Source organism: Enhydra lutris, unplaced genomic scaffold (assembly GCF_002288905.1).
Source record: "Enhydra lutris kenyoni isolate GAN:26980312 unplaced genomic scaffold, ASM228890v2 scaffoldscaffold9, whole genome shotgun sequence".
Classification (NCBI taxonomy): Eukaryota; Metazoa; Chordata; class Mammalia; order Carnivora; family Mustelidae; genus Enhydra; species Enhydra lutris.
In genome coordinates, this window is record NW_019154093.1 from 6,403,643 (window position 1) to 6,421,655 (window position 18,013).

An 18,013-nucleotide genomic window follows, 5' to 3' on the forward strand; every position below is an offset into this window, starting at 1 on the left:
TACTCAAGGGGATGTGGGAACAGCCACAGGTGTGGTGAGGGGAAGCCCCATCTCCCCTCCCCAGCAGCTGGGAAAGGGGAGAGGCCCAGGCGCCCTGGTCCTGGGTTGGTCCAGCCACTGTGGTCCCTGGGCCCGGTGGGCTGAGGGCTGAGGGTGAGCCCCTGGGAGGGTGGGGCAGGCTCCTAGGTGGGGTTCAGGATTCTTCATAAAAAGCCACGAAGCTTGATCCCCACGAAGCCCAGCCCCGCGGGGTGGGGAGAGGGGACGCAGAGCCCAGATGGGGGACCCGGCCCGGCCTGGCCCATGGGGGGGGTGGGGTAATGGCAGAGATGGTGCCCGTGGGGAGGAGGTGGGGACGAAGCGTCGGACCAGGAAAGAAGGGGGTCCAGGTAGGGGCGCAGGGCGGAGAGGCACGGCCCCCAGCCCAGCCCAGGCGCCTTCGCGTGGGGTCAGGAAGGTAAAAAACCCACGAGAGTGTGACGGGCAGGAGGAGCCGGGGCGTGCGGTGCCGGCGGGGCGGGCGCACGGGGCGGCCCGCGTTCACAGTGACCTCGACGCTGGGTGTACAGTACGGGTAGAAAACCGCGGGCCCGGGCCCGGGCCGGGCGGGCCGGGCCGGTCACAGCCTGGTCTGGGCCTCGGGGATGTAGATCTCGATGCTGTCGGCACTCTCGGTGGCCGAGCTGTGGCGGAAGGAGGCGGCGCGCTTGGCCGCCAGGAGCCGCTTGCGCGCTTCCTGCCGCTGCCGGTCCACCGAGTCCAGGGAGCGCTCCTTCACCGGCACGCCCCGGCCCCGCGAGGGCTTCTTTGGTATCGGCGGAGGGACCTTCTTCTCCTCCTGCCGGGAGAGGGGGGCGGCGGCGGCTCAGTCTGCGGGCGGGGACCCACCCCATCCCCCGCTCGCGCCCCCGCCACCCCAGGGGACTGACACCGCGCAGCTCCCACGCGGGAGGGCGGCCCGACGCCCCAGGTGTGCCTGGGACAAGGTCAAAAGCCACTTTTCATTAAAAATTACGAATCCGGGCGCCCCCTGGTGGCGCCGTTCGCGACAACTCGCATCCGAGCGCTTGCTCCTCCCGGGCTCCTCCAGGGACTTGGGTGGGAAGTGGGCGATTTCCCTCCAGTCGGGAGGAATGCAGCGGCCCCGACTCACGCAGGGCAATGGGGGTTCGCTACGAGGCATCTGGGCCTCATCAAAGACAATGTCTAGTGCAGTGAGTGCTGAGGGGCCCCCCAAGATCCCCTCCGTGCCTAGGTCCAAACTAAGGCAGTCCCCTCTTCTGGGAGCTTTAGTTCTGCTCCCTCAGACTACAGCTGGTCGGAGGTGGCTATAGCCACCTCAGGGTTCTGGCAGCTCAGGCAGTGATGGGCACAAGGCCGAGCAGATGGCCGTGACCAAGAGTGTGGTCCTATTAGAAGCAGACGGTCACCATCACGGATCCAGGACTGCCTTTGCTGCCGGTGAATGCCCTCGGCTCCCTTCCTCTCCCCACACAGGCCCTCTATGGGGAAGGGCATTTTCCAGGGTCTGGCCTCTTGGCTTGAAGGGACTCTCCCCCTACCTTGGGCTCCAGGAGTTTCCAGCTGTTGGCCTTGAGTTGCTGTAGCTCCAGGAACTTGAGGGTCACATCCTCTATAGAGAGCTGCAGGAGGTCCCAAAAACCCGCCAGGTCCTGGAAGGTGGGCACGGGGAACGCCGTGGGGTCCTTCAATAGAGGGAGACAGAGGAGAGACAGCTGGTCAGGAAGGTGTGCACCCCAGCCAGGACCAGAGAAAGCCCCATCCATACTCCCCACCAGGAAGCTCAGCCTGGGAGAATGGGGTCTGGGGGAGAGGAAGGTAGGGAGACAAGAAAGAACCCAGGCTGCTCTGTCTTGGGTGCAAACACCAGGTCTTACCTCCAGGCATATACCCTCCCGGGGGGCTTCAGCCCATGGGCACTCACCATGCTTTGCTGACACAGCCGGAAGAACTGCTGAACCTTCTGGGACAGGAGAAGCTGTGTGCTGCCCACGGCACTGCGGATCTTCTCCAGGACTGGGGAGCAGAAGCAGATTCAGAGGAGGGACGGATGCCTCTCATTTCCCAGCCTCTGAGAAGTCTGCCCTGAATGACTCAACCTTGCCTTATCTGGCACTCTCTGTTCATCTGTCCCCTCCAACCCCCTCCCCATCCCATCCCCAAGTCCCTAGCAAGCGGCTCCTATCCCACGGCACCAAGAAGGCTGGATCCTCGGACACCAGCGTTTCTTCAGACCACCTCCATTTTGTAAGCACTTATCTTCCTGTGTCCTCCTTTCCTCCTGTGTCATGGAACAGAGGGAAACCAGCCCCCACCTGGCCCTCCAGGCTTACCCAGGCACCAGCTCAATGACCACCCATTGGCAGAACTTTGTCAGGCATCAGTAGGTGACTCTTTGACTCATCAAGAGTTACTGAAAATTTCATGTGCGTGACTCTCATCTTCGTAGTCACCATCCCATCAACTTAGGGATTTTGAGGTATGGCTGTGTCTCCCCTCAGATGGACTTGCAGGGAAGGGCTGTGGCCTCCCTCAGTCCAGAGCCATGTCTTGGGGCAGAATGTCCTTCACCTAGGCCTCAGACAGTGATCTGACCTTGTGCACTGCCTCACCCTCCACCTTGTAGTGTGGTCCCACTCCCTGGGTCAGTCCTGGACTCCCACACCAACGAGATGGGAACAGAGTTCCCTTGACCTCCATGGGCTGGGTGACTTGGCCCTGCCGTGCCCTTCCACCTGGTCACTTGCCCAGTCCCACCCTGGCCTCTGAAGCTGTTTCCCCGCTTCCTTCCAAGAGCTCCCAGCACGCCCTGCGGCCAAGGGGGACCCACAGAGATCCAGGTCAAAGAAGCAAACCGCGAGGACGCACACTCAAGCCCAGGCGGAGGGCTCCCCCGTTCCACTGCTCCGCCAGCCCCAGCTACGATCCCTTCGCGCATGCAGGGCCCCTCACTCACTCTCCTCGGGCAGCTCATAGTCCTCCGCCTCCCGCTCCATCTGCTGGCACCAGTGCTCCAGCTTCTCCACCTCCGCCCTCAGCATCTTGATGAACCACTCGCCGTCCCGCGGGCAAGGGGACGTGCGGCCTGAGTCAGGGAGGCTACGTGAGCCGCGCTCCATCCAGGAGTCACGGCGGCTGGACCCAGGGCCGGGGGTGGGGGCAGGGGCAGGGCCTGGCGACCCATCAGTGGCCGGCGGCTCATACGGCAGTGGGTAGCCCTCGCGGTAGGCCCACTGGCCCTGCGTGTGGACCGTGCGGAAGACTGAGTAGGTGGGGGCCCGGGGCCCGGGCTGGGGCTCAGAAGCGTGCCTCTGGAAGGAGCGTCCAAACTGCAGGGCCTTGTCTTCTGTGGCTACTGAGGCCAGGCCGGCCAGGCCCTCCAGTTCCAGGTCCGCCTGCACACCCGCGGTCACGCTGTTGGAGCGCTTGAACCTTGCCCGCCTGGTGAGAGAAGTGGTTGTCATCGCTGCTCCTGCCCAGTCACATCCCCGCCCCCCACCCCTGGCAACCTCCCCTCGCCCCACGCCCCACCCCGTCCCCAGGCCAAAAGGAAAAGGAATGAGAAAAGAAACCTACAGTGGGATGGACATTAATTCTTGACCTTTAAATACAGAGTCCCTGCAGGGGGGTACAGAATTCCTGCTGCACTGCCTCTGGACAGGGCTGATATTCAAAATATCTAACGATCTGTACTCCAGGGGCAGAAGAGATGCTGGCACCACCGACCGAATCAGAATGGACACACCCAGAGGGACGGAGCAGGACCTCCAGAAGCTGGACTATGGGGCAGAGCCAAGGGCCGAGAGAAGGGCCAGGGTGGCAGCTCTTTCCCAGTGACCACAGAAGGATTTCAGCATTTTAACAAATAGTAACTCTTTGCTAGTTTGCACCAACGGCAGGGGTTTGTCTTCAGCCCTTCAGAAATGGGTAAACTAGAGCTGGGAGAGGACTGTGGTCACCTCGCTACAGAGTAGCTACCCAGGGTTTAGACCCAGGGCGGCTGACTCCACAGCCCAAGCACTTCCCACCACACCAGCTGCTAGAACATCAGGAAGAACTGCCTGGGAGAGGCCCGAGAGTGGGAAGAGCCTGCAGCTGAAAGGACTTCTCCTCTAGGGAGCCCCACAGCCCAGCCCAGAGCCTGGCCAGACACAGCCAGAGCCAGTGGAGGTGAATTAAGTTGTTGGCAGGAAAGACATTGGGCCTGGAAATTTCTTGTCTTTGAGTTAATATGCAAATCCTCTGCAAAGCAGAATGTCAGTTGGCCTTGTTCTTTGTCACCCCCTCCCCCAGTTCAGAGTTCTTTCCTATGCGGAAGCCCATGGTTCCTGAAGCCATAGAGCTGGGGTCAGACAATCCTTGAAGAAGTGGGAGTCAGGAGATGTGGGGGTGGTGGGGAGAGGTAAACAAAAGTTGGACATCTGGAAATTTCAGGACCATAAAAGACAGACCCATCTGTCCTAAGCCACCTCCACCCAATTATGGTCTGAAAAGAGGGGGAATGAGGCGGTCTTGGGGGACCCCTCTAGCTTCCCTGGAGTGTCCTCCAACCCCCACAACTTCAGCCTCTTCTCCCTGCCTGCCTTGCCTGCCTGCTTCCCTCCAGCTGGCGGGCTGCCTGCTGGGAGCCTGTTGTCATAGAAACCAGGCCCAGAAGGATGCTGCAGGACCCAGGAAAGAGAGATGCACTCATGTGCAGTCTCCAACAAGCCCTCTGTCCCCACCCCCACCCAGAGAGAGAGAGAGAGAGAAAGCGAGAACATATCCTCACTGCTTCCCACATGGTCTTCACCCCGGCATCCACCCTGTCCTGCCCTGGTCAGGATTTGTTCCACTCTCTGCCTTGCCATTGAATCAGCCTCCTTTCAAGACACTTCTGTCTCCACTCAGCACAAAAGAAAAGCACCGGACGAGGAGTGAGATCTGAGTTCTAATGCTGGCTCTGTTGCTGTGCGCCTTTGGGAAGTCGCTCACCTTCCATCTAGTGTGTGTGTGTCTGTATGTGTGTGTAAAATATATTATATGAGATATGATTATATATAAATACACACACACACATATATACTACCTAAAATGATAGAAATGGACCAGTAATCACCAAAGTACTACCTCTCTCAAAAATTATCCCTTACATATTTTCAGATCAGGGGCCCAACATTCCCTCACCAATCCACAGCAGTCTTCCTAAAGCTGCCCTTTGCCCAGCACATTCCCCTGCCCAAAACTCTTCCCCAGCTCCCTGCTGCCAAAAGAAAAAGTTCAAGTTCCCTCCGCTGACATTCACCCAATGCTAACATCTAGTCCGGAAGCAGTCCTCCTCTCCAACCTCATCCTCCCTGCCCCCTCGCCACATTCTTCTTGTTCCCCAAGTAGATGATATTGGCCCTGACTTGATGCCTTTGCACGTGCTATTCTTTTTTCTAGAATGGCCTTCCTCCTCCTCCCTCCCTGGCCATTTCCGACTCAAGTCATCTCTTCCTCTGTGAGCCTCCTGACTGTGCCCATGACCGCCCTCAGCACTGTACCGCCTTCAGCAGCCTTCTTGGGTGTGGAAGCAGCCCCAAGCCCCAACTTTTCTGCTTAATTTGTTCTCTGTCTCTGGAGAGAGTCTCGTGTGTCTAACTGAACTGTTCTGAGGCATGTTGGCTCTACCGCCAATGTTTTCGTGCCTCTGAGCTCCAGTCCGCCTTTGGCTCCTTCAGAGCTCCAGCAGTTGCAAACCACATATGTAAAGGTGGGGCTTGCCCCAGTGAAGACATCATCGAAGGCTTGCCTTCCCTGTCTGCTTCCCTGGTCTCTCTCACAAAACATGGATCTGTCTCTCAGCCCCACTGCATGTGCTGCCTTCCACCCAGCCTCTCAGGGGTCCTGAGAAGATCACATCCAGTCTGGATGTGGCCACACGGACAGGCCACATGGTCTGGAACAGAAGCATGCCTAAGTACCCCAGGCTTCATGGTTCTCAAGTAACGACTTCTGTGAGATCTCCTCACCATATCTACCTCAAGGAAGACCAAAAGAGTTGAGGAGCTCATGGGATGCCTAGAAGCACAGTCTTCACCAATACTCCCAACTGGGGGCCAGAGATCGGCACGGTCCCAATAGGAGTTGGTCAAGTGGTATTTAAAACCAGCAGCGTGAGGCAAACCATAAGGCCCCTTAACTAGAGAGAACAAACTGAGGGTTGCTGGAGGGGGGGCAGGTGGGGACATGAGCTAAATGGGTGATGGGCATTACAGAGGGTTGGAGGTAATGAGAACTAGTTGTCGTATGTAAAAGATCCATCACTAAATTCTACTCCTGAGGGTGCGTGGATGGCTTAGTTAAGCGTCTGTCTCTTGGTTTCAGCTCAGGTTATGATCTTAGGGCTGTGGGATCGAACCCCACATCAGGCTCCCCACTCAGCGCAGAGTCAATTTCAGATTCTTTCTCCATCTCCCTCTGCCCCTCCTAGTCACGCGATTCTATCTCAAATATATAAAAATCTTAAAAAAAAAATCTACTCCTGAAGCCAATTCTACACTATATGTTAACCAACCTGAATTTAAATAAAAATTTGGAAGAAAAATAAAATAATAAAACCAGCAGTGAGAAGCACCTGACTGGCTCAGTCAGTGGAGCATGCAATCTTGATCTCAGGGTCATAGGTTTGAGCCCCATGTTATTTATTTTAAAAATAAAGTCTTTTAAAAAATCAGAAATAAAAATAAATAATAAAACCAGCAGTGTGGAATGTGGTCACCCAAGAAAAGAGCAATGTAACAAAGATATAAAGCCCTGGGGAACATGGACATTTCAAGGGCTGGTGGAGACAATATAGCCCCACAGGCATTTAAGCCAGAGAGGAAGAGAAAGGAAACCAGGGCAAAGTCACCTAAAAGCAGAACAGAGACAGAGAGTCTGAAGAAGGAATAAGTAATCAACAATGGAAAATGGTGTCCGTTGATTTAGCAAAATGGAAGCCACTGGGGACCAAGGCAAGAATCAGTGTGGTGGGGTACAGGGCTGACACAGATGGAGGAGGTTGGCAAGAGGTCTAGAAAACTAGGCAAGACAATTCTTTCAAAGAGCTTGGTTGGGAAAGGAAGAAAAGAAAAGACAGTGTACCTGTCAGGGAGGGATATTTTGGTTCTTTTTCAATTATATCTCAATAAAGCTGGGGGAGGGAGGGAAAGAGAGGGATGTTTTATTTAGGATGGTGCTCCCATCCCATATCTCGAGAGGAGAGAAACTGCAGGGTATGCAGAATAATGACTGAAGAGGTCCACATCTTAGTTCCTGGAAGCTCTGAGTAGGTTACTTTCCACGGCAAAATAGACCCTGCAGATATGATTATGTTAAGGATCTTTCGATGACAAGAAGAGTCTGGATTATCCAGGTGTGTCCAATTTAATCACCAAGGTCCGTGTGAGTGAAAGAGGGAGACAGGTATGTCCAAATCAGAGGAGATGGGATGACAGGATCAAGGTTGGAATGATGTAGTGTGGGGACTCAGCCTGCCACTGGGGCTCTGAAGAAAGAAGTGGGCTTCGAGCCAAGGAATGTGGATAACCTCTATAAACAGGAAAAAGTGACAAAACGGATTTTTCCCAGAGCTCCAAAAGGCATCAGTCCTGCCAACACCTTGATTTTAACTCAGTGAAACACAGTTCAGACTTCTGACCCCTAGAAATGCAAGATAACAAAAATGTATTATTTGATGATGCCAAATTTGTGGTAATTACAGCAGCAATAGGAAACTAACACAGCCTGTAAAGAGAAATCAATTAAAGATAGAGAAGAAAGAGGCGGTAGTCCAAGGACCAAACATAAGGAGTATAAAGAACAACTAACATCCTTTGAGCACTTAGTATGCGTCAGACTAAGTATTTTGCATAAAAATATGCTCAAAACTCAGAAGCGGTCCCACAGTAAGAGTGTTAGTATCATCCCTATTTACAGATGGGAGAACGGAGGCTTAACGAGGAAAGGTGGATTCTTATGATCCGACAGTTACCAATTTAGTCCAGTCCGGCTACGGAGGCCAGTGCTTTCGCCACTCCAGTCCACTCCATTGCCTCCCCAGGAGTGAGGAAGGGGGTGGCTGTAACTGAGGAGACAATGCCTCAACCTCAGGCAGGACTGGTGGCAGAGGCAGAGGCGAGAGGAGGAAGGCAAGGAAGTTGGGGGTTGGTCCAGAAGTGGAGAGAGGTCCCACCGGATGACCCCAACCATTACAGTGAAGTGAGTGGGGAGGTGGTCTGCCGGAGATGTGGGGGTGGGGGAGGGTCAGGGGAAAAATGAGAATGAGCAGCTTTGTGGGAAGTCGCCCCGCAAAGTAGCTAAGCACAGGCACTGCCTGGAGTGAAAACTCAGCTCTACGGCTTGTGCCTCAGTTTCCTTGTCTACCCATGAGAATGATCACAGAATTCTCATGAGATAATATATTGTAAAGAATTGAGACCGGCACCTGGCCTATCCATTGTAAGTGTTAGCTATTATATGGAAAGGCCCGGAGGTTCGTAGCTCTCACTGAAAAGAAAGGAACTGGACAAACACAATGATGGGAATGTAGCACTAAGAACCCAGCGAGGGCACTGTGGTTATTAATTATTGTGATTGCCGCTGATCACTTCCATCTGTTCTCACACAGCTTTCGGAATAAAACCTCTTTTATACTCCAAAGCACACTGTATTATAGTTAGTAATTTGCATTTGTCTCCCTTATAAATAGAGCCATTCCTCACATAAATGTTGGCTGAGTGGTTAGTTGGTGGGGGTTGGGGGGATTGGTTGGTGAGTTGGTTGGTGGGACTGGCTGGCTGAAAGGAAGGATGGTAGAGACCACTACTCATCCCCCAATATCCCTTCTCCCTTTTTTCCTCAGTAATAGGATCCCACAGTTTGAAGCTGGACACATGGTCACTTCGAGTAATGACTCTGTTACCAGTTTCGCTGGTATAGCCATATGGCTAAGTTCTAGCTCACAGGTTATAAACAGAAGGGTATGTGCAACTTCCAGGAAACATTCTTAAAAGGAAAATGTGCCATTTTTTGTTCCTTCCTCCTCCCTGCTGACCAGAACACAGACACGATGGCTGGACTCAAGCAGCCATCTGGGAATATGAGTTGGAAGCCAAGTGCTGAGGATGGAGAAGGAACAAGATAGAAGAAGGCTGGGTCCTGACACTGCACAGCACCTACCAGCTCTAAATGAATCTCTGGACTTCTAAGCAGGAAAGAAATAAACTTCTGTTTATTTGGGGACTTTCTGTAACTCACAGCCAAACCTAATCCTAACGATATCAGATGAATTTTCAGGGTAGTGAAGTCCAGAGCTCATGTCCCTGTCTAGTTCTGGATTTGGCAGTATTTGCTGTGGTCTTCCCAACAGCTGTAAACACAGGACAGAAACTGGCTTCCGTGGTGAGTCATCACTAATTCACAACAAGGCCTGTCACAATATTTTCTTCCCAAGCTTTTTAACAAGGTTGAGGAGGTCTCCCCTCCTCGAGCTCTTTGGGGGTGACAATGATCACATTCCTGATGATTCTGGAAGTTCTTATCTGGTTATTTCAGGGTGACATTTCTACCTGTGATTCTCTAAGGGATAACACAAAGGGCTCTGGGAAGAAACTGGTTTATCCCAAGAGATGCAGTGTCCAGAGAATGTTCCACATCCAGGAGTTGTCAATAGGCTTTACCAGGAGTATTGGCAAGCAAGCTGGCAGGGGGTGGGGAGGAGGCACTGGGCAGGGAGGGGGTAGGGCAGTAGCATTGCAGCAAGGCACAGCCATTGTACTAGCTGAGTACTACGTGAGAAAGCATCTAAGGGTTTAAACATGTAATCAATCAATCAAGCCCTGAGTCTATCACCCCAGTCTGGGGGCTGTGACAGTGATGCCAAGATGGGGCCAGGGTGGGGGATTTAGGAAGAGTGAGTGAGTCAGGAACTGTCCTTCAGTAGAAGTCTGAGGAATGGAGGCAGTATCCACACCCAGGGCTTGTGGTCAATCCACAATGCATTGCTTTCGCATGACTGATCTGGGAGTACAAACTCATGAAGGGGCGCCTGGGTGGCTCAGTCAGTCAAGCGCCTACCTGCAGCTCAGGTCATGATGCCCCATAGGGACTTGCATCCTTGCTCAGCAGGGAGCCTGCTTCTCCGTCTGCCTGCCACCCTCCTGGCCCCCCCCCTTGTGTGAGCTCACTGTCTCTCTCTCTCTTTCTCTCTGACAAATAAATAAAATATTTAAAAAAAATATTCATGAGGATGGAAGCTTCCTTCCTGGGCCTCAAGGGGCCCTTTTCTTTCAGCCCAAAGCCAGAAATTATCATGATGCTAAGGAAAGAGTGATGGGAAGGGGGTGGCCTTCCTACGTAGAGTTCTCCTGCTGGCCCTGTTTGGGCTCAGTTGGTTATAAGTAGGGTTGCTAGATAAAATAGAGGACTCCCTTTTAAATTTGAATTTCAGATAAATAACAATTTTTTAGCATATTTCATGCAATATTTGGAAACTACTTACATAAAAATTTTTCAACATTCATATCTAATACCCAAATTTAACTGAGCATTCTGGTGTTTGTTTACTTTGTTTGTTTTTGCTAAATATGGAATTTAAGGTAAGGTCTTAATAGGAAGGCTCTAGAGGTAAAAGATACAAGGGAATCCCCATAGTTAAGCATTTGAGGCAAAAACGACATGGTTTCTATGTTCTTCAAGGGCCCCAGGAACAGTCTTCTAATATTTAGCAAGGATATTTGATGCATTCTTTTATTCTGGCCCAGAGTATGCTGGGTCTACATAGACAGATGCTGTAGGATGTGACAGTGCTGATAACTGTTCCTTAAGTATGCTCCCTCCCACCACAGGGCCTTAGCACATGCTATTCCTTCCACCTACAACACTCTTATCTCCCACTTCCACCTAGATAATTTTTGTTCATCTTGTTAGATTGCATTAATTGTTCACTGAGATCTCTGCCCAAATGTCATTTCCTCCAGGAAGTCCCACCAAACCCCTCTGATAGGTCAAAGTCCCCTATGATACACCCTCACTGTGCACAAACCTCTCTTTTGTAGCACCACCCAAGACATACTTCTACACCATTTATGAGCTCCTCAGATTAACATGGCAGTATGCTTTACAGGGCAAGGGCTGTCTGGTTCCACGTACCTTTGTTTTTTGGGGTTTTTTGTTTCTTTGTTTTTTGTTTTAAAGATTTTATTTATTTACTTGACAGAGATCGTAAGTAGGAAGAGAGGCAGACAGGGGGCCAGGGAGTAGGCTCCTCACTGAGCAGAGAGCCCGATGTGGGGCTCGATCCCAGGACCCTGAGATCATGACCTGAACTGAAGGCAGAGGCTAACCCACTGAGCCACCCAGGCACCCCTGGTTCCACATACCTTTGTATCCACAGAGCCCAGCAAAGTACTTGACAAATAACAGGGACCCAATAAATATCTGTGGGCAAATGAATCTTTGGTGGGAGTGCAGCAGAGATGGAAGTAAAAAAGCACCAACACCCACCCCTGTGTATTTCCAAACCAAGTTGCCACTGATGGTGGGGCAACTGTAAAAACCCACCAATGACAGTTATAAGGAGCAATAAATCTGAATTCTTCACCCAACAGGTTGGCAGGGAACACAATGAAAGGTAGAAAAGGAGAGATCTTTCCTCCCCGGCAATTTCTTTTTTTTTCCTTTTAGGGTTTTATTTATTTATTTGACAGAGAGAGACACAGCAAGAGAGGGAACACAGCAGAGGGAGTGGGAGAGGGAGAAGCATGTTCCCGGCCAAACAGAGAGCCCAATGTGGGGCTCGATCCCATCACGACCTTAACCGAAGGCAGACACCTAACAACTGAGCCACCAGGCGCCCCCTCCCCGGCAATTTCTAAAACCCATGTGCAGAGACAGACAACAGATCCGGGGACCAGTGAGACGGGAGTCAGGATAAGAAAGTCCAAGAAAATGGGGCGGCGGCAGGTGGGGGCTCCTGGATATTTGCCTAGAGAGGCTGCTGGTAGTCATGGCTCGCTTTTATGTACCATTTGGGGCATGGTGTGTGGTAAGTCAGACTTAAAGTGCCAGGGACATAAGGGACAGAAAGGACAGTGCAGGTGTATAACTAGGATGCCTGCAGCAGACAGGCAAGGGAGCCTGGCCAGAGACACATGCCAGATTTCTCCTCTACCCACCTGTCACCCCCTTGGTTTCCCAGTATGATCACCTGTGCCGGGCAATTCAGTTCTTCAGACATCCCCCTCCCCAGTTCACCCCACCAAGACCTCACAAATACCTACACAGGAGCAAGGAAGACCTCACTCTTTGCCTGTCTCCACCCTTCCGTGACTTTGCTCCAAAATGCTTCTCAAATTGGTCCGCTTCTCTCTGTATCTGCAGCTATCAGCCTGGTCCAGACAATGATCAGTACAGTAGACTGAGCTAACTTAAGAAGCTCCCACTCACACACACACACCCACAAACACACAGAAATGCCAGATAAAATGAAGTCAAAAGGTGTTTCTGCTATAAGGCCACGCTTGAATATAGGAAGAGAGATATCTTCAGGTACCAGAGACAAAAAGGAAAATCAAAACCTAAGAAGTGAGCAGGAATCTAAGACAAGTGAGCCATAGGAATATTGGGCCAGACATATGCTAGAAGCTAGATGGTAGTGCCCAGGGAGGATGAGAGGAGAGCCCCCAAATCAATCCATGCATCCTGGGAAGCTGGAAGGAGACCCCGTGCATAAAGCCAGCAGCCAAGAAGGGTCAATTTCACTCACAACGTGGACTGGAAAACTCAGGTCACACTCCAGGAATGTGGCCAGGAAGTAGGATGCTGAGAATAAGAACATTAAGGCTGCTTTGTGTGTGGGTGTGGGTTCCAATGAGTACCACCACTGACATGCAGGAACCTCAAGCTGAGACAGGAACTCTAAAACTGGTCCCAGGCTCAAGCAGTACTTTAAAAAACACAGAACCCATGAGGAAGGGGTGGGCAGTGACAAGTAATAGTGAACACATAAATTGTTAAGATATGTTTGTAAATCTAAACCATTAAACCATAAAAGATATAAACAACTGATTTAGCAGAGGTTTTTTTTTTTAAAGAGGTATAATCCAAATACTAGACAAATACAACATGGGAGATGGGAGGAGGGAGTTAAGAAGGAAATTAAAGTGTTCCAAGGTTCTTGGCGTTTGCCTACGAAGGACCGATATACTCACTAATTTTAGACTTTATTAGAAAAACATTAAATTAAGTACATCTGCTAAAATTTTGAGGAAAATCACGATAGAAAATGTAAGCTTCCAAACCAGGAGGAGGACAAAGAGAAATAAAGTAATTTTGATCAGTTCAATAGAAGACAGAAAAGTAAGGGAGGAGGAAAGCAAAGAAAACCCATGACCAGGCACTTGACTGGCTCAGTTGGTGAAGCATGTGACTCTTGATCTTGGAATGGTGAGTTCAAGCCCCATGTTGGGCATAGAGATTACTTGAAGGAAAAAAAAAAAAAGAAAAAGAAAAAGGAAGAAAGAGCATATCAAATAGAAAATTTTTAAAGAGATAATAAAAATAAGTCCAAATAAATCAGTAATAAAGAGATATATAAATAGATTAAATATGTATACTGAACTTTAGCTCCATTTGGCTTACAAGCAACAGATCTACAATATAAAGATATGGGGAGGATGATAATCAAAAAATGGAAAAAGATATTTTGGCAAGTTAACCAAAAGAAAGCAGCCATACTAGTAAAATCAAGCAAAATAGACTTGGAGGCAAAAACCCATAGCAAGGATGAAAAGGAGCCTATTTATGATAAAAGAACCAACCCACAAAGATATAAGAATCATAAACCTGAATACTTATGAATAGTATCCTCAAACTAAAGAAAAAAATTAATAAAATTACCAGGGGAAATGACATATCCACAATCAGAGGGAGTTTTTTTTTTTTTGTTTTGTTTTTTTAAGAAGAAAGGGGTGGGGGCAGAGAGGGAGAGAGAGAATCTTAAGCAGGCCCCACAATGCCCAGCACAGAGCCTGTTCTGGGTCTCCACAACCCTGAGATCATGACCTGAGCTGAAATCAAGAATCAGACGCTTAATGAACTGAGCAACCCAGGCACCACATGGTGAGACATTTTTGATACAACTCTCTCAGAACTGGCAGATCAAACATCCAAAAAAAAAAAAAAAATTCAAACATTTGAAAAATATAATGCGTAAGTCTGACCATCTATATAAGATATATATATATCTCATATGTATATGATATATATATATATAAAACAGAAGAAGCCTCAACAAATTCTAAGTAATAAAAATATTACACAGAATGCATTGTATTCTGCAGTAAATTTAGAAGTCAGTAGTGAAAAGGGAGCTCCCAAACCCTCCCTCCCAACAAAATTTGGAAACTTTAAAAAAAATCTTCAAAATAATTCCTTTGGTGTGAAAGGAAATTATGATAATAGCTACAAGCTATTTAGAACTGAACAATGGAAATACTGCATCTCAAAACTTATCAGCTTAGCAGTATAGTTAAAAGGGAATTTATAGCCTTAAAAACACATGGTGTAAAATAAGAAATAGTGTTCAAGATGCTGTTAAAAAAAAAAGACAAAGATAGTAGGAAAAAGAAAAAGATAAAAGAGAGAGAAACAACAGAGACACCAACCAAATCCAAAGGCGAGTTTTTAAAGACTGATAAAATATAACTTTAAAAAATATATTAAGGGATGCCTCAGTGGCTCAGTCAACTAAGCACCAGACTCTTGATTTCAGCTGGGGTCATGATCCCCAGGTCATGATCTCAGGGTGGTGAGATCAAGCCCCACAACAGGCTCCATGCTAGGTAAAGAGCCTGCTTAAGATTCTCTTTCTCCCTCTCCCTCTGCCCACCCCCCCACCCACTTGCACACATACTTTCTCTCTCTCTCTCTAAAAAAATAAAGTAAAATAATTTTTCATAAATAAATAAGAATATATTAAAATGATAAAATATACAAACCTCAGCCAAGACTGATTAAGAAATAGAGGTAAGACATATATATATGGTACTAGGAATGAAAAGAGGGGACATGAGCTACATATAAATCACCAAAATTGACTCAAAAAGAAAAGGAAAACAAGAGCAAGTCAATAACCACACAAGAAACTGAAGCTGTAATTCCAAAAGCTCCTCCTATTCCCAAAAGGCATCGGGCCTAGATAGTTTTACAGGCAACCTTTACTCAACCTTTAAGAACTAGATAATTCTTCATTTACACAAATTGTTCCAAGGAACAGAAACACAGAGAATGCTGCCAAATTCATTTCAGGAGTCCAGCATCCTCTAAATACCTGAACCGAAAAACCACAATAAAGCAAAATCGTTAGCTAGTATCACTTATGAACACAGATTATAAAAATCTCAAAGTAACGGCTATTCAAAAATCCAGTAACATATATAAAAAATAACACAGCAAGACTGTGACAAGAACTGCTAGAATTCCATATGCCCATTCTTCTCTTGGTCTTTAGCCATAAGGACCCTGATTTTCAGCTATGTGCTCTGCTCATTGTGCCTTGCTTCCCAACTAAGACTCCATGCCACAGACTCCCTTGCAGCTAGATGGGACCACCAGATGAGGTTTCAGCCAGTGCCATGTAGGTGAGAATGTGGGGTGTAACTTTCAGGAAATCTTCCTCCTTGGTACCTCTCAGAATGCAGACAGGATGGCTGGAGCCTGAACTTCAGCTCCCAGGACAGAGGTGATACACAGAGTAAAAGGGCAGCAGGACGGAAAAAGCCTGGATCCTGACACTGCACTTCAACATCCATGCTTCTTCTTTTTCTAAGTGAGAGACAAACGCACTGAAGAGACTACTGAGGTCCTGTTCCAGCCAAACTTCATCCAAACTGATAACAGCATCAAGCAGGGTTCATCCCAGGAATGAAATAACAGATCAACATGGAAAATCTATTAACAAAATTCACATTACAGACGAAAGGAGAAAATCTATTATCATCTAAGTAGATTCTGAAAAAACATTCAATAAAATGCCACTCTTGTTTTCTGTTTAAAAAGAAATAGCCTGCTAGGAACTTAACGTGATAAATAGTATCCTTAACGTGATAAATAGTATCCATCAAAATCTGTACCAAACATCATTTTACTTATGAGTAGGATTTGAGAAGTTATCCACTAATGTCAGGAATGGGACAAGACTGTTCCACTCAACAGTGAACTAGAAGTCCTATTCAATGCATTATTGTAAGAAAAGGATATTAAAAGAAATATCATTCTAGTGGCACCTGTGTGGCTCAGGCAATTAAGCATCTCACTCTTGATTTCGGCTCAGGTCATGATCTCAGGGTCATGAGATTAAGACCCCTGTCACAACCAGCTCAGAGCCTGCTTAAGATTCTCTCTCTCCCTCTCCCTCTGCCCTTCCCCCAACTCATGCATATGCTCTCTCTCGAAAGAAAGAAAGAAATATCCTCATTTGAAAAAATAAAAGAAGACTAAGTCAGAGAGGGAGAGAAACTGTAAGAGACTCTTAAACATAGGAAACAAACTGAGGATTGCTGGAGGGAAGAGGGGTGGGATGATGCGGTAATAAGGTGATGGGCATTAAGGAGGTCACATGATGTAATGAGCACTGGGTATTATTATAGAAGACTGATGAATCACTGACCTCTACCTCTGAACCACTAATACAGGATATGTTAATTAACTGAATTTAAATTTAAAAAATAAAAGACAGAAATATCTTCATTTACAGAAAACATGACTAACTAAAACCCATCATGATTTTCAGGTAAACTATGAGTCCCACTAAGAGACAGCAGCAATGTTGTTAAATACAAAATCGCTGTATAAAGCTTTACAATCTTCCCATACCTAGTAGTGCCCAATTATAAAATACAATAGAAAGAGAGAGCCCCCATAATGCAAAAGACTGTCACCTTTCTTCTGGATCAGGAAACATTCCTGCTTACTAGCCTCCCCACACTCACTATTATTTCCCTCAAATTCATTCTCCACTTAGCAGCTAGTGATCTTTTGTAAACATAAATTAGATCCTGTCATGCTCCTTTCACCTTTTAATGGCTACTCATCAGTTATAATTAAATTCCAGTTCTTTATCACTCCCGTGCTCTGCACAACCTGCCGCCTGCCTCTTCTCCGATCCACTCCCTCACCGCTGCCCCATCCATTTCACACCACCCCAGAACCTTCTTTCGGTTCCTGCTGCGTGTCAAATTCTGTCCTGCTCTAGCGCCTTCACATATGCTATTCCCTCTTTCTGCAATGCTTCCACCCCCAACCTCCACTTAAGTGTTCCTCGTCAATCGAGTCTCAGCTTAAATGTCACCTGCTCACCCTCAAGAAGATCCCTTCTCTCTGAGCTTTCTTCTTTCATAGTCTCACCATAACATGTAATAATATCCCATGACATATTATACCATAATGTATAATCATATTTTTAGTTGTGAAACCTTTATTCATTGCCTCGATTCCCTTCTAGACCATGACTTCTATGAGAGCAAGACTCATTTCTTTGATGTTTCCCTGAGCTTTTAACAGGAACAGCCATATAACCGATGCTCAATAAGTATTTTTCTGAATGAATGAATGAACAAATGACAGAGTTTGCTGATTTAGCCTGAATCTCAGTAGAATGCCTACTGCACTCCTCCCAGTATTCAGGCTTGTTAAGAGGAATCCCTGGACCCCCAGGGGCCTAACTGGATGAAGGACCAAGAAACCTTATAAGGGACTGAGTGGGGGTAATGGGTTTGGTTGATGGCCCCTGGGGCAGCAGCAGAGTTGGGAGAAGAGTTCTCAACACAGAGTTACATCCCTCCATGCCTCCTACCCCACCTCATAAGAACTCAGGTCATGGACTTGTGAATTGCATTTGCCATGAAGTGCTAATTTTCTGAGATCTTTGTGGAATATTAAGAGTTTGAAAGAGGGATGCCTGGGTGTCTCAGTCGGTTGAGCATCTGAC

General features: G+C 48.3%; 1 protein-coding gene across 1 annotated transcript in view; it reads right to left on the reverse strand.

Moving 5' to 3' along the window:
* Positions 1-18,013, reverse strand: part of LOC111143482 (DLG associated protein 3) — a 41,757-nt gene continuing 23,744 nt past the window's right edge. The window contains 4 exon segments of the mRNA XM_022497262.1: positions 1-838; positions 1,563-1,706; positions 1,946-2,037; positions 2,978-3,462. Of these exon segments, the coding sequence (XP_022352970.1) occupies positions 620-838; positions 1,563-1,706; positions 1,946-2,037; positions 2,978-3,462 (940 nt within the window). The 3' untranslated portion in view covers positions 1-619.